The sequence below is a fragment of the Melozone crissalis genome, unplaced genomic scaffold (genome assembly GCF_028551555.1).
Source record: "Melozone crissalis strain CALT ecotype California unplaced genomic scaffold, PUWL_Pcris_2 ptg000006l_1, whole genome shotgun sequence".
In the NCBI taxonomy this organism is placed as follows: domain Eukaryota; kingdom Metazoa; phylum Chordata; class Aves; order Passeriformes; family Passerellidae; genus Melozone; species Melozone crissalis.
In genome coordinates this window covers 52,471,913-52,485,681 of record NW_026535784.1, presented here as the reverse complement: position 1 = coordinate 52,485,681, position 13,769 = coordinate 52,471,913, and the positions used below count along the sequence as shown (strand labels likewise).

General features: G+C 37.0%; 1 protein-coding gene across 3 annotated transcripts in view; it reads right to left on the bottom strand.

Moving 5' to 3' along the window:
- Positions 1-5,894: 5,894 nt before the first annotated feature.
- Positions 5,895-13,769, bottom strand: part of EDNRA (endothelin receptor type A) — a 33,184-nt gene continuing 25,309 nt past the window's right edge. For all 3 annotated transcript variants that reach the window (XM_054293919.1, XM_054293927.1, XM_054293934.1), the window contains exons 5-8: positions 11,697-11,849; positions 9,775-9,908; positions 9,269-9,377; positions 5,895-7,932 (exon numbers count right to left, since the gene is read on the bottom strand). In XM_054293919.1, coding sequence (XP_054149894.1) covers positions 7,792-7,932; positions 9,269-9,377; positions 9,775-9,908; positions 11,697-11,849 — 537 coding nt within the window. In that variant the 3' untranslated portion in view covers positions 5,895-7,791. The remainder of the gene's footprint in view (positions 7,933-9,268; positions 9,378-9,774; positions 9,909-11,696; positions 11,850-13,769) is intronic.

Here is a 13,769-nt window from a genome sequence, read left to right as displayed (position 1 = left end):
TAAAGATTTCTCTTAACTTTGAGTTTCCAGAGTTCTCAGGGTTCTGTAGTTTGGATAAGGAAAATTAGTTAACACCAAAAATTTCTTGCAGATTACTGCTCACCATCAAACTTGTAGGACTAAACATTATAAAGTTGCATTTTTAACGTTCCATAAAATTGTTATGCAGCCTATGTTGCCATGGGCTTGCAGGGCATAGTTTTAAAAAAAATTATTAAAGTATTTTTACAACAAGCAGTTAAAGCAGCATTTGGAATAGATTTTCAGCTCCCTGGTGAGCTCAAAATTGTTCTTGAGTTTTATTGTTTGTTTATTTGGGTTGGTCACTCCTTTCCATTTTCCATCTCGGCACCCACTGTAACAAATTGTTGCTAACACGTCTGGAACTGTTAACCAGTTCTGTGGGTACCATGGTCAGTCAAAGTAACCTCACTTGAACTAAGACATAAGCAGTATCTTAGTTGTCTGTGTTCAGTTTTGAGTCTCAACATGGAAAAAAGTCATCTACTATTACTAAGTGGATCTTTGTAAGAACTGTGTCAGGTTGGCTTAGTTAGAGAACACTCCTTTTCTTGTGATGTTTTATTATTTTTCATGTAATACATTTTCCATGTTCTTTTACTTCATTTGGTTTTTTGCATACAGACGAACGTTTATGTAATCTCATCCCCATGGCAAAAAAACTGCAAAGTGGAAATGGCTGTACATGAGAGCTTATATGCTTTAGATAGCAAGAGTTCAATTAACATTATAGTGCAAGGATTCCATATCACCAGAGTTTTGTACCTCCTCGATGTTTCTCACCAACATCTCCTCTAAGCACTGACTGTTCCTGGTCCTTGCAGCAGCCATCTGACTGCAGATCCCACCAATCCACTCTTTTATAACACTGTTCTTGTTGGCTACAGGTGTGGCCTGTTAACATCTGGCCTGCTCCTGATCTTTAGTAACTGGTTCAGCTGCAAATCTTTAGGAGATAAGATTACATTCTATACCACCTTCATTTACCCACACTGTATCCCCCTACACTTATACAGGGTTTAGTTAGAGCAAGGTTTGTTTTCCCAAAGCTTAGAGAATACATTCCCTAGAACAGCTAAATATGTAATCAGGACATGATATTTTCTGAAAAGAGGCAGATCCCAAAGGCCTGCATATCAGGAGAATTTTAAGGGTTTTCAGTTTGACTCAGCAGGGTAAGCTCCCATGGAGATATTTTTGTACATATGGAATTCTTCAGGAATACAGCATACCACATCCCCTGCAGTAATAAATATTGATCCATGGTTCCTCTGACATAGGATCACTACATTTTTGAGACATATGTGCTCATGCTATAATATGTCCACATTGATTTCAGTGTAGGCCAGAATTGGCTCAGTATAACTGATCTGCATAATTGCAGCAGGCATGTCAGGGATACATAGTGTGAGGATATTCCAGCCAATGGTCTTTTTCCAATATTTGCCTCAACAGGGACAAGGACACAGCAGTAAGAACATTGGCATAGATTCTTCCATTGATATCTGTGCAATAACTGGTTTAAGTAAGAGTCAAATCTTGGAGGAAGGACAGGCTCAGGACAATACTCTGGATTTTCAGAATATCAATATTCTACAATGGAGATTGCTCCTCAATTTTCCTTTTCTTCTATTCTGTCTCTGTTGGTGTAATGGAGTGAGGAGAGAACATTGTTACCTCTGACTTCATTTATTAAACTGATTTTATGGGAAACAAAGTGTGCTGAGGTTTCTTTGTTTGAGGCTTCCCAACCTGAGCATATGACATGATAATTTCATAATTATTCATCCAAGCCCCACAGAATCTTTTACTTCTCTCCTGCTTAGCTGCAGTGGGCTTAGTCATGTTGGCACAGTTACCATTCCAATGGGCTCCATCACAAATTCTGACTGAAATCCCAGTCCTACTGAAGTCAGTAGGTTCAGCACTTTATCCCAAGTTACTGCTTGAAACTTGACATTACTTTATTGTCTAGTTTTCATTTTGATTGAGGTATTATACTGCTAAAGTAAATGGAAGAGATGATTTGTTGGGGGGGGAGGCATGGTGTATATTAATAATGTACTTTATATGGAAGAACAACCATTGCTTAAAGTTCTGCCAACAAATGCTCAAATGATATGTATATGCATATATATACTAATTTATACAAATGATCATAAAAAAGAACTAATTCAACACTGCATTCCTTGATTTTGGAATAGTCCTTGGTATTGCTGTTGTTGCAGGTCGTTTGTGGTCAAGAAAGCCATGCTAGATATTATGAAAAATGTTAGTCACAGATTTTTTTGCGGTGCAAGAAGGCAAACTCAGTAAGCATCTCCCTTTCTTCACAATTATCTCTGAGTATGAGGTGTGTCTTGAAACTAATACTTTAGAGAAACATTGCAGGGAAATCAAAGAATCTTGCATTGGAGAGTTATAGCTTCCTAATCCCCAGAATTTACATGTATTTTATATAATGGAGTGTGAAGATTTATTCCCCTTGCAGTATTTTATTCCAGCTTATGAAATGTGGAGTTTCTCATTCTTGTAAACACTGCTCTTTCCTGAATTAGCAAAAGTGGTATGCTTTCTTTTTTATCTATTAAGAAAGCAATGTGTTTTCCACTAGTAGTACTGAGCTGTAATCATTTGTCCCAAGAGTACTCTTTTAATTTTGCTTCTGTATTGGAATATACTGTGTATATATACCTGGAGATGAATGCTTCATTAACACTGTGTAGATATTGGAAAGAAAGCTAATCCAAATGTATACTTTATTCAGAGGCAATACCAAAGAGACCACTGTACAACAATTTTAGTGGGAGAAAGGCAAAAAAATCTTGAGACACAGACATTTCAATAAATATGAAAAGTGGCTATGGTGTATACATGGAATAGTACAGTGGTGTAATGATGGATTTCTAATCTTCCCCTCTGGTTAAAACACGTAGCAGGAGATATGTTCTCTTGGAGAGCTTGGAAATGCTTCTCATTAATTGTTCTGGATGCTTGATTCAGCAACTTCTCAATCTATTTGCTCCCAAGGACTAAAACAGTGAGATTGAAGTAAAGGCCTTATTCTGAGATGCACCAAATCATTAATTTCAGAGCAGTTGGAAGACACTCAGTTACTCACAGAAATGTGGGCAGAGTGCTCCTGAAATTAAGATTGTTTTGGGGTTTTTTCCTTACCAGTTGTAACACTTACTATGTTGAGCTTTTTTGTTGTAATAATAAGCTACTGTAACTAACAGGACTGCAAGGCTGTGATTCAAGTGTCAGCTCAGTTCAGAAGAGTAGTGTTTGTACAGGGGAAAAGTGATTCTAGATGAGATAGTAGAGGTCAATTAATTTCATCTTCCTTTAGAGAAACTGGAGATGACCTACATTTTTTTATTTAGTTCATATCTTCCTTTCCCACACTTGGACTAATGATAAGCTGTATTTCTTTTAGAGCCACATTTTAAACATGCCTGCGTTTAGTATCTTTTTTTTTTTTCCCTATGCAACTTGAGAGCTGTTTCTGGTCTGTGAACTTTTTATATTTTTTATCTTCTTTTACTCTGATTTAGGAGATTTGCCTTTATTTAGTCTTTGAAATAGTGAGGAGTGTAAATTAAGAATACTTTGTTGAGGCAATACTTAGCAGCATTGGTTGTACGAAAGAAACTTTGCAAGGCAGTGTTAGCGCGCTGTCCCAGTGTTTCTTCTAATGAAAGTGTGTGCTTTGCCTCAGAGACATTTGAGCAGGCATCTGTTCATACAAATGCAGCAGAATTTGAATTTGTACCATGTCTTCTAACTCACTGAAACCCATAAGGCTGCACAGAGTCAAATTATATGGTAACAAGATTGCAGTAAATATATAAGTGATGAAAGAGAGGCATATAAAAATAAAATATAGAATAAAAAGAAGTAGCAAGTAATTCCATGAGCAATGGAACTTACAAATACTGGCTTCCAAGAATGTGTGGGTTGTGGTTTGATTCTCAGATGTCTTACAAGTTGCATGCTCTGATCAAGGCTTTTTCTACATCTGTAATGTTTATAACATCTTTCTATCAAGTGAATTTATTGTTTTGCACAAACTACATTTCAGAAATTTTCTGCACAGAGAAAGAGTAGAATTTTTTTCTTCCTGCCATCCTGTTGAAATTCTCTGTAGCTTCATAAGGATGATAACTCTGTTCTGTAAAATTTATTGAAATTGAACAGGGGGGTTGATAGTTGGTTTGGAAGGATGGAGGGACAGACAGGTAAACACCTGAAAATTACTGTATTAACATGAAAAACAAACATATTCAGATATGAGGGTAGCATAAGTATCTTTTCTTAGTACCAAGCTAATAGTTTTGTCAGGTGAGATTTATGATGAACTTTTTTTTAATGCACAGGAGCTGGCTAGGTCAGGTCTGAAGCACAGAGTTTCATATGTAAATAAATAAATGCAGACATAGATATAAGTGAAAAACCCATGTATGCTGTCTCCTTGAAGTAAATAAGTATAAAATATACCAAAGAGGAAATGTTTAGTGAGGGAGTTTGAAAAAAAATGCATATTGAAAACAAAGAGAACAGCTGTATTCTAAAACTAAGTTAAGAAGTGAGACTGTCAATGAAACTTTACACTGAGTGGTCTGACAAAATTTGGGAATTCTGAAGTCCACAAAAAAAAGATGAATGTGACAGTTAAATGGATTTTGATTGTGATGAACAGACAAAAAGTTTATGAAGTTAATCTGAAGTTTGTGAATTAGACCCTGTTATCTGCAGAGAAAAGCTAGGCTTAGTTCAGTTGAGATTGATGCAAACAGCAGGATTAAAAATGTCTATAAAATAGGAAGATAATGGAAGGATTCTTGTGGAAAATTGTACTGATGTAAAAGAGAAAGCAGCTTCTGTGTGACACCAGAATTGTGGAATACTTTTGTTGGCTCTTTTTGAAAGTCAGCTTTTTCAGAATTGAGGGTAGATACTGTACCAAGAGGAATATTTACCATTCCCAGTGTGAAGAAGAGGAGAGAATTTAAAAGGTACCTTGGGAAGTTTTTCAGAAGCATTTTCCCCTCATCTCTGCTGCTGCCACATCACAGCACCCTTTGTTCTTACAACTGGTTTGTGAGTGAGAGCAGCAGCCACCAGTAAAAATATAAAAAAGCAAACATGGCAAAAAAAGAGTATGAGACCTCCCAGGACCTCACTTGTCACTGTTATTTAAACTGTCTCTGTCCTTCCACAGGCTGGAGAAATGGAATGAGGGTCACCAGTTAGTTTTTGCAGGCTCTGATCACTAAGTAAGATCACCAAAATAATTCTAAAGGGTTCTAAAAAGTACCTCTCACTTCTTTTAGATAATTTACCCTCTTCATTAGTTAAAAAGTTTTGTATTTTTTTATGCTGCTGCTTAGGTCAGTCAGCATTATGAGGAGCAGGAAATTAGTTTTTCCATCTAGGCTGAGGTGATTTGAAGGATGCTTTGTGTGTAATGTATCTCTGCCACATAACAGAGCCAGCTCTTGGGTTTAAGGCAATAGATGTTGGAAACGTTAATCCTGGAAGGAAAAATTTTAAATTTTCATAGCTCACAATTTGCATCAGTGCTTGTAAAGCATAGAAGTGACCCATTTCACAGTCTGAAACTTTTGCAGGTAGATGGGGATTTTTTGGTAGAAAAACACTACACTGACCTAGATTGTCACAATTGCTTACTGTCTTTTGTAGACAGGTAGAAGCATTGTCTCTGAGCAATCACATTACTGGTCTGAAGATGCATGAAATTTTTTTGTTCATCTAGCCATCAGGTAAATAGCAGAAAAGAGGAATGCACACAAAACTTTCTCGTGCCTTGAAATAAAGGAGGAGCAATTCACAACTTAAATCCATTCCTCATGTATTTTTTCTGTTTACCTATATCACCGCCACAATACATTCAGTCAAAGCAGCAGGGAAGATTTCAGGATGTAAAGAGATTCAGTAACTCAGTTTTCTCAAAGGAGAGCATTGTCACTCATTTACTATGATTTCTGATACAGTTTGAAGATGAAATGTTCTAAGTAAAATTCAGCCAAGTCTCATTTCATACCATGCTCTTAGGCTCTACCACAGAGCACTGTCAGAAGACTGTATTTATGTTTATAACATATGAACATAGATTTATATGTATTTATACAGGCATATATGTCACGGAGACAAAAGCACACAAAAAATACACAAACCAATTTAAAGAACCTTTTTTTAAATATACTTCAGAAGATTTGTGTGAATGTAAACATTGGGGAAACTTGTGCAGCAGAAGTCACTGTAGGCACTAGCATTTTGACCTCTTAAATAAAACTATGCAGGATTCCATCTTTCACTGGAGAGGAAACGGATGTTTAAAAATTTGTGGAATTTTGATTACTGCTTCTTTGCCTAGCACAAAAGATGCTATAAATTGCCTAACAGATTTGTGCATGAGACATACTATATATGACACCACACTATTGAGTTCCACCATTTAATGAAAGGCTACCTATTAAAAATTTTTATAGGCAAACTGGAATCTCTTGCCATGTAGCCTTAATGGATAGAAATAATAAGGAAACCATCAGTTTACATATATGCAAGCAATAGCTTCTATATATTTTTAATAGCATTTGTATGGTTAACAATACAAATGATAACCTATTAAACCCCATTAAAATCTTTGAGTGTTGTGTAAGACAGAACTCTGTAAGAAATAAGGCACAAAATATCCTTCTGCACATCCAACTCTGATGGACTTCCACATTTCCACATTCATTCTGACTGCAACATCATGTTCACAATGTGAAAACAGAGTGCATAGCTGCTCTGATAATAACCATATTCTCAGAATGCTGTGGACAGCTTTAATAATGTTTTACTATGTTCCACTGACCCTTATTTCAGCTTAGATTTAATGCAGCTATAGTCTAAATAGATTAAAAGGTTCATATAGTTTCAGAATTAACATGTCAAGTTAATAAAAACACATTGTAAGGTGCCCATCTGTGAGCATCTTCCATTCTTTTTACTGATACAGACTATGTTTATTTTGTACAGAGCATTAGAATAAATAACACAGTATAGTACTGTATTATTAATACCTCTTTTTTTGGTATTAATCTGTGCTTAAGTGCCAAATGTTGATGCTGTTTAAATGGTCTCTTCCTATATTTGAATACTGAAGTGCTACAAATGTGAACTGCCCAGCTAATGTCCTAATCCATTGTAACATAGGCAAAATGCTGGTGTGGACCAAAACATTTTCTAACATAAACCTGAAAAACAGCAACAACAAAAACAACATGCAAAACAAACTGATGCGTGGACTTTATCCACCATAGAAATAGAACTTAAAAGACAAATGGGCAGAGAGAAAATATAGTCACAGATAGATTCCATTTTGATATCTTCTCAAAAGTTCCAGAGTGATTAATTCGAGGTGACAATCAGGTAAAAAGATTGCATTGTACCAGTCACAGATACTGGGCAGTTCCTGCCTGCTTCAGAACAGCAAAACCACCTGTATAGTTCAAGCCAGTTTTTTGTGTCATAATCACATCAATATCCTTTTCAGAGGCAGAATTGCCATCCAGTGGATCTCAGTTCACAGGACATCACAGCTACACTCACTCCATCTACTCAGTCACCTCTAGAATTAGGTACAATGGTGCACATGTCTGAATTCATTATGAAACAGTCACTGGGCTTCCTGTTGTAATAGCTTTGTAGTGACTTTTATTTTCCTGTTTCATTCTGAAATGGTGTGAGAGTCCTTAATTTTCAGTTTATGCTGTCTTTATGGCTGCTTCGGTCTGTATTGTGATTGTTTAGTTCTTGGTTTTTCCACTGAATGCTTGTTCCATTCATGGGCACTGAAGTCACCAAACTCTTAGACTGGGAGCAGCAACAGCAAAGACATGACTGAAAATGAATAATAAATAAATAAATAAATAAGTAAATGTTAAGACAAATCTCTCAGTTCTATGCAGATTGCCAGCCATATTTTTCATTCAGAAGTGACAGATAACAGATTCTAGCTGAAGGGAGTGCTAGCTATATTCAGGGAAATTTTTATCCTGGAACACAAATGATTGCTGTGATTGAACATCACAAGTGCAGCAAATTGGGCCCAGCCTGTACCTCTTATTTACAAAAAACTTTCACAGTATGATAAGGGAAATTTTTTTCACTAAGGTAAAGAGATTGAGAACTTAGAGAATTCAATACATATTGTTAGGTGCTGGGTTGATTTTTTTTTCCCCCCTCTTTATCATTGTACTTGACAAACTTAGGGATCAGCATGCTGCTTAGCATGGAAGAGAAAAGAAAAAAATTCCCCAGCCCCCGACTTAGGTCTCTTCTCACATCTTAGAAAAAGACAAAATTATTTCGGAAAAGGTTCAGTAAAGATAATGAGGTGGAACATCTTGCATAGTTAGGAATAGAAGCTGATTTCTTACTTATCATGTGAAAGTGCTCCCTTAAAATAGTTTGTTAATCTGAGCAGGCTACAGACAAACAGGTATTCCCTAAGTGTAATAATTCTTCACATTTTACTCAGTAGTTTGGATTCTGCCTGTTCTCAGACTTAAAGTTTAGTGGTACAGTCCTGTCATCCTTTGGTTTTCATTGCAGATAAAGCTATTTCAGTCTTCCATTTCATTACTTACTTTTTTTTTTTTTTTTTTTTTTTTTTTGTTTCCTGTTGTTGCCTTTAATAGGTGGACAGGGACATGCAGAAGCACATTGTCATGAGGAAATTATTATTTTAGCCTTAAAATATATTTGCATGTGTAGGAACTGGAAAAAGCAGGTAGAAGACATAATGCATATTTGACTGCCAAAGTCAACTCAGGTGCCTGATTTGGTGTTCAAGCCTGAAAATTTCAATCATTAATGAAATTGTTTAATACAAGCAGCTTGGTGTCATCAAGAGTGGAAAATTGTTATCAAGCAAATTCTATTTCATCTGCATGTCATGTGCAGATAAATAGTATTTACAAGAGCATGTCTATCTCAGTTTACACATATGAGGACTATGCCAAACTTATTTATTGGTTTAGTATTTCAGATGAAGTGGATAGTTTCATCTTGGTAGATGTGCTATGTGAACTGAACTGCTAGCTGCTCAACCAGACAATTTGTATTCTTTCATTCCTTTGCAAGCCTCTTCTCCCAGCTGTTGAAAATAGATAACAGCCAAGTGGTTCAATACAGTGAGCAAACTGGACATAAAATCTTATCAAGAGAAGCTTACCTGGAAACAGTTTTTAAACTTCTTGCTCACAAAATACAGAGCTATGGGGTTTATACAAGAGTTCATGGTTGCCAGGTTGATGCTGATGTAATCCAAGGGCAGCAAGAAACTAGGAAAGAGGAAGACAAACTTTTTAACAGTTCAAATGATACAGAAGCATCTGTTTTCCTTGTGGTTACAGCCTCTTCTGCCACACAAACTCATTCTCTCTTACTTAACTCCCTCAATCTAATCTTCCACCATGCCATGTCTATAATAACCTATCTCACATATGTTAATAACCTGTCTCACAGATGTTCAGAAAATCTAGAGCAAAGTTACTGAAATGACAAACAACATTTGTTGAGATTATGCTACCCCATTAAAACTGAAACTGCTGAAAATGGGTGTAGCTTAAAATTAATGAACACCACAGTTGCATTGCACAGTGACTTTCCTCAAAGAAATTCTAAGCATATAGCAATATATTTTTTCAGTACAAAGTATTGGCATAGAAAGTGAAGTACCTGAGCAGTTCACATCTGCTGGGATCTCTTTCATTGTACACCATTTTCTTCAAAATCCGGCTCAGATGGAGAGGGAACCAGCAAAGAGCAAAAATCACAACTAAACAGAAAACTGTCTTGGCAACTTCTCGGCGCTAGATAAAGGAGATAAGAATGTATACTGAGTGCCCAATGCATCCTAGCAGGTGATTGTAGTTAGTAATGTTGGCAGCAAAGCCAGTAATATAGATAAATTGTAAAAGGATTCCCAAAGGGAAGCTTTCAGGCTACCTGATGTACTACTTTTTTTTAATGGGGTTTGTCATGTTCTTGATCCTGGCCATCCTCAACAGAACCTGCTCATCACTGAGGCTGGGGCAGCTGGGCACACAGGTATTGGTACTGCTGGAATATTGTAGGATTCTCTCTGATATAGTGTTCTATAAAGGGATACTGCCCAGTATCTTGATTTTACTATGTGATCCTTACTTGAGATCTTGATGTTCTCAGGTAAGTAGTACCTCTACAAACATTTCAGAAATTTCAGAAAAACAACTTAATCTTGTAATACTTAGGGAATAATTGCAATTTAATGGGTTTTTTATGTGACTCTAGAGAGTTACAGATGTTTTCGTGGATTTTTGACAATGCATACCAGCGGTGTTTGGTAGGCATGGGTTTGATAAAGAGAAGCATATGAAGGGGTAAGGATTCCATATAATATAACAGTGACAAGGACTGCTAGGCTCTGTCATGAAAGAACTTGAAGTGAAATAGTGATTGCACTCTTGTTAGGCTTTGAATATGACTTTTATAGTTTCCTCTTTTTTATAATAGCAGCTTTTATCAAAATATTAAAATATTTGTGATTAGACTTTTATGTGGAGAAGTATATAGGAAGGAGGGAGGGAAGGAAGGAAGGAAGGGGGGCAAAAGGTGAGGGTTAAAAAGATAAATATTTTTAAATTGTGGCATAACGTCATCCTGCAGCAGCCAGTCTGAGAAACTTAGTGGGCACTGCATTTTAGGACAGTGGATTCCCCCTCCTCCTAGTACATACCATTCTAGTTCTACTGGGTGGAGTAGCCTGTATGTGGCCCTAGAACACGCTGTATTGCAGTCCCAGGGCCTGATGAGGGAAAAAAGTGGAGAATCTGCACAAGGGGAGGATTTTCCAGTCAGCCCTGATCTGGAATGAAGCAGCAGAGGAGGAACCTCTGTGAGAACTCACTCTGATGCTTTAGGGATTCACATCTGTGAACATGGAAGTTAAAAGAGTGGAATTTGAAGGGCTGATATTAATGCAGGGGAAAAGCTCCAGACTCTTTTTTAAAGTTCAGTTAAGTGTTAAACATCAGCCAGCGCTGCCAAACCAGCAAAGAGACCCGACGGTTCCGTGAGCGACTTTGGTCTGTGATCATTTGTTTGCTCTGTTCTCCTGTTGCTCTTTTCAATGCAGCTACAGCAGTGCTACTGCAGCAGTGCAATAACCCTCAGAAGCAAAATTCACTCTTTTCTAAACTAGGTTATTCTCCAATTGCTTTTTATATGGAACTACAGTTACATATCAAAGAGTGCCAAAAGGAGGGAGGATCCATGGAGTCCTATCTTTATATAGAAAAAGAAACATTTTTGGCAAATCTTTGTAGTTAAATTTCAAAGCATTTAGCCAGTAGTGATTTGAGGTTAAAGAGAAGGAGGGCACAACAAGAAAAGAAAGAAAAGGGTTAGTTTCCTGAGCATACTGTCTTCAATGCCTCCTTATACAAAGATTTAGTCTTTTGTTCCAGGTTTAAATGAACGCCTTAACATCATAAATAACCCACATCCTCACTTTCCACTTCTGTATTTTACTGTATTCAGGTACACTTTGAAATATTTCTAATGTAACCCACAGAGAGAAGAACAATATTTTCAAGCATTAGTGTTTCTAATATATTTACCTGCTTCAGGTGTTCACTGAGAGCAATTCTCAAGTTGCTGTTTCTTCTGTTTAACATTTCACAAGTCATTAGCGTATAAAAGATGGCAGTACATGCCAGCGGCATGCAGAAATAGAAACCAAACAGCCACCAATCCTTTGCATCTTTGTAAAACTGCAGAGAAGGAAGAGAGCAGATATTTTCTTATGATTGAATGCAAAATACCGCAGAAAGGCCTTGGAAAAGCATGACAGTTGCTACACTTCTATCTGTCTGTTTGCTTATTGTTGATCTCTTTTTGACCGACATCAAAATGGGAATTGTGGCAGTGTAAACATTTACAGACAGCCTGCCTGTACCTTTGTTGCAATCTATCTCGGGTTGGAATTAATTGTTTTTGGTTGTACTTTCTGAACATTTATATTCATTCATGAAAACTGGGATACAGCTGCATGAAAAAGACCTGCCAAAATGTAGACAGTGTCAGTCTGAGATAATGAATCTTACTAAAAGCCTGTCTCAGGAAATGCCATTTACCTCTAAAGCTTCTGTCCTGATGCCAAAAAAGGAAAATTCAAAATGTCTTGTAAGTTTAATCACCTTTTGTTATCAGTGAAAAGGTTGGCAGTTGGTTTGCTTATGTACTGGGCAGATAGGAGCCACTTCGTAAGTGTTTGTCTGATATGTGCAAAGCTTAGGGATGGCTTCCAGTGGTACAGTTACTTTTAACCCCTTCACTGCCATTTCCACCATTTGCCTTTTGTGATGGGACAGTGAGGTATTGATAGAATAGCAATACTTTGCTCTATGTAATTTTAAGTATTAGCTGTGATGTAAGCAGTGCTGTAAGTTAATGCATTTATGTATTTATGTATTGTGGGAAATACTACATTTGAGAAAACATTTTAAATAGCTCTTTTCTGTAGAGGATCATGTTTTCAGCCTTCAGAAAATACTGTATCTTGGTTTTTAACTGTTATGCTCAGCCAAAAGTATGCGCTGAAATATAGCATTTCAAACACTTCCTGTGTCTAGGTTATTAGTATAAAAGGGATGTGTCACTCTTTCCCCCAGCTTGTTTGTTCTTAGAGGATGTGCTCTCGTAACATCACAGTTCCCACACCAAATGTCAAAATTCTTATGCCTGAGGATTTTGTGACTCTTGTTTGAAAAACTCAAACTTTTGACTTCGTGTTTACATATAAAACCAAATAGCACTAAACTTTGAAAGATGAAAAAAAGTCGATACAATTCATATACTGTTGTTTAATAATGTTACTTTAAAAATATACTTCAGTTACATTATGAAGTTGATTTACTAAGAAAAAGGGAATGCTTTTGATTTTTTTTCCTCTGCCCCAACACAGCTGCATACAGAATTTGCTAGTTTAGATTATGCTGCTGGTTTCTGGGCCACAGTCCGACCTCGCTCTGGGACACTGTGTTGTGTTGATTAACTTGTTTCCTCCTCCTCATTAGCCTCCTCTCCTCCCTGAGAAGGGGCTGCAGTCTCCTGCATAGCTGCACTTTCCTTGGGGCAGAATTTCCCCCTCTGGGAGCAAAGCTTTTGCCAGCAGAAAACCAGAAAACAATATGCCTGATATTTGAGGAGTTTGTACTGAGGGCAAATGTAATTACTGCTCCTTCTGCAGAGCACAGGATTACAAATGCATGGAGACAATTATCTTTTCCATGGCAAATTCCTTCAAGTCAACCTGGAATCATGTTGGCTGGGCAGCACAACAAAATGTGTACTACGTGAATCCATTCCATGTTTACAAGGAAAACTTTGTGTCCTACAAAAAGTGTTCCAGGCTCCATGAGCATTGCCTGTTGGTCAGGAAAACGCACGAAAGGTCTGTGTCACAGCCCTGACCAAGTCATCACTTCTGGATGAGGAGTTGGCCTCATGGAGTTACAAAACCTACTCTGAAATGTCTGTAAATGATTAATTGAGGAATCTGAGTTTCACAAAGCTTACATCAATGCACAAAAATGGGTTGATTGAAGAGAAGTAGACATTCTTTTGTTTGTCTTGAAAACCCACATGGAACTGGTTTTCTACAGGAAATGTGCATTTTAAACAAGTTTCCT